At 59.2% G+C, this 1,881-nt stretch overlaps 1 protein-coding gene across 1 annotated transcript in view; it reads left to right on the forward strand.

Moving 5' to 3' along the window:
* PHKG1 (phosphorylase kinase, gamma 1 (muscle)) overlaps nucleotides 1-1,549 on the forward strand; it is a gene marked incomplete at its 3' end in the record, with an annotated part of 4,553 nt that extends 3,004 nt beyond the window's left edge. The window contains exons 6-8 of the mRNA XM_010192110.1: nucleotides 266-356; nucleotides 1,166-1,319; nucleotides 1,414-1,549. Of these exons, the coding sequence (XP_010190412.1) occupies nucleotides 266-356; nucleotides 1,166-1,319; nucleotides 1,414-1,549 (381 nt within the window). The remainder of the gene's footprint in view (nucleotides 1-265; nucleotides 357-1,165; nucleotides 1,320-1,413) is intronic.
* Nucleotides 1,550-1,881: the final 332 nt, after the last annotated feature.

The raw sequence follows: 1,881 nt of genomic DNA on the forward strand, positions 1-1,881 counted from the left end.
CCCAAAGCCCTGGCCGTGTTCCTGTGGGACTGCTCTGGTGATCCTGCTCTGGCAGGGGTTGCACTGGGGGAGCTTTCCAGGGCCCTTCCCACTCCTGACCTTCTGGGATCCTGTGAAGAGAAGTCACCAGCGAGGCACACGAGTTGCAGTCACTCCATCAGATCCCACCTGGGATCCAGACCCCCCCTCATCGGCTGCTGGGGGTGGGTGGGGATGCACAGACCCTCCCGGGGGGCTGAGGGGATGCTCTGCTCTGTCTCTGCAGAGATCTGCGGCACGCCTGGCTACCTGGCCCCCGAAATCCTGCAGTGCTCCATGGACGACGAGCACCAAGGCTACGGGAAGGAGGTCGATATGTGAGTGAGATGCCTGCCTTCCCGTGCTCCCCAGACACACGTGGTGCGAGGCACAGCGAGAGTTGTGCAGGCAGGAACCAGTTTGAGTGTTTGGCAGGGATTAAATGATGCACAGAAAGACAAACCTGGGGACCGTGAGGGGTGGTCCTGGTGACCAGGGGGCTGATGAGCCCACGTCCCTGCTTTGCCCCATCAGGGAGGAGAGAAAGCAGCACTTTCTGCTCATCAAAATCAAGACACAGGGTTCTTTAAACGCACCCCAGAGCCAGACAGGAGCCCAAGGCAGCTCCTGAGAGCAGCCAGCGCAGGGAAGCCCAGCAGAGCCCTGCAGGGGCTTTGCCACCACCTCTGGTGGCTTCAGGCTCAGCTCTGCAGTGGTCAGAGCTGTAACCAACCACTGGAAACACACTGGGACATTTCAGCCCCTTCCAAATTTCAATACCTCTGTTAACACCACACCAGGACGCTTTGCACACCACAGCCTGATCCGAGACACCACCATTTCCCACGCTCCCCTAAAAATACCAAGAAAAAAGTAAGAAAGGCAAACAAACAACTCACAGCTTCCAGGCCAGCAGCTCCACAACAGCTCAGCCCAGAGCCCCCAAACCCCTGCTCCGTGTTACCCAGCAGGGCTAACGAGCCCCAGCAGCGAGCTCGGCCTCATCAGGGCAGAGTCCTGGTTCTCCAGGGAGGCAAAGCTTGGTGTCCCCAGTTGGGAGGATGCCCCGCAGCCCCCTCGGGGTACGGATCCGTGGGGGTGCCCCCGGGTGCTGGGCAGGGCTGGAGGGTGCTGCTGGGCCCCGCAGGTGGAGCACCGGGGTGATCATGTACACCTTGCTGGCTGGCTCGCCTCCCTTCTGGCACCGCAAGCAGATGCTGATGCTGCGGATGATCATGAACGGGGACTACCAGTTCGGCTCCCCAGAGTGGGACGACCGCTCCGACACCGTCAAGGACCTGGTAGGTGCTTGGGGATGGGAAAAGCTTTGTGGGAAGGGGTTTTTGCAGACACCTTGGGACACCCCCGGTTGATCTGGTGCCCACCCCCCTGCAGATCTCCCGGTTCCTGGTGGTGGACCCGCGGCAGCGGTACACGGCCGGCGAGGCGCTGGCGCACCCCTTCTTCCAGGAGTACGACGTGGAGGAGGTCCGGCACTTCAGCCCCTTCAGGAAATTCAAGGTGAGCTTGGGTATGGGGGTGTCTCAGCACCCCCAACACTGAGCAGTGGGATGGGGTTGCCCAGCTGAGCTGGGAGCTCAAGGAAGCTGATGGACCTGGGATGCGGCAGCCGAGGTGGAGATGCTGCTCCAAGCAGCATTTTGCTGACTTTGTGGTATTTCCTGAGGGCTTTCTCACAGAATTAAGTAAGAAAAGGGAGCAGCCTGCTATCTCCACAAATCATTGGGGGAAAAAATCAATTTTAGGGGGAACTGATGAGCCTGACATCACACGGGTGCATCAAACGATACAGAAGTTGATAAAACGGAAGTTGAACAACCCCAGGTTCCAGTATAAATTGGG

The sequence above is a fragment of the Mesitornis unicolor genome, unplaced genomic scaffold (genome assembly GCF_000695765.1).
Source record: "Mesitornis unicolor isolate BGI_N332 unplaced genomic scaffold, ASM69576v1 scaffold42349, whole genome shotgun sequence".
In the NCBI taxonomy this organism is placed as follows: Eukaryota; Metazoa; Chordata; class Aves; order Mesitornithiformes; family Mesitornithidae; genus Mesitornis; species Mesitornis unicolor.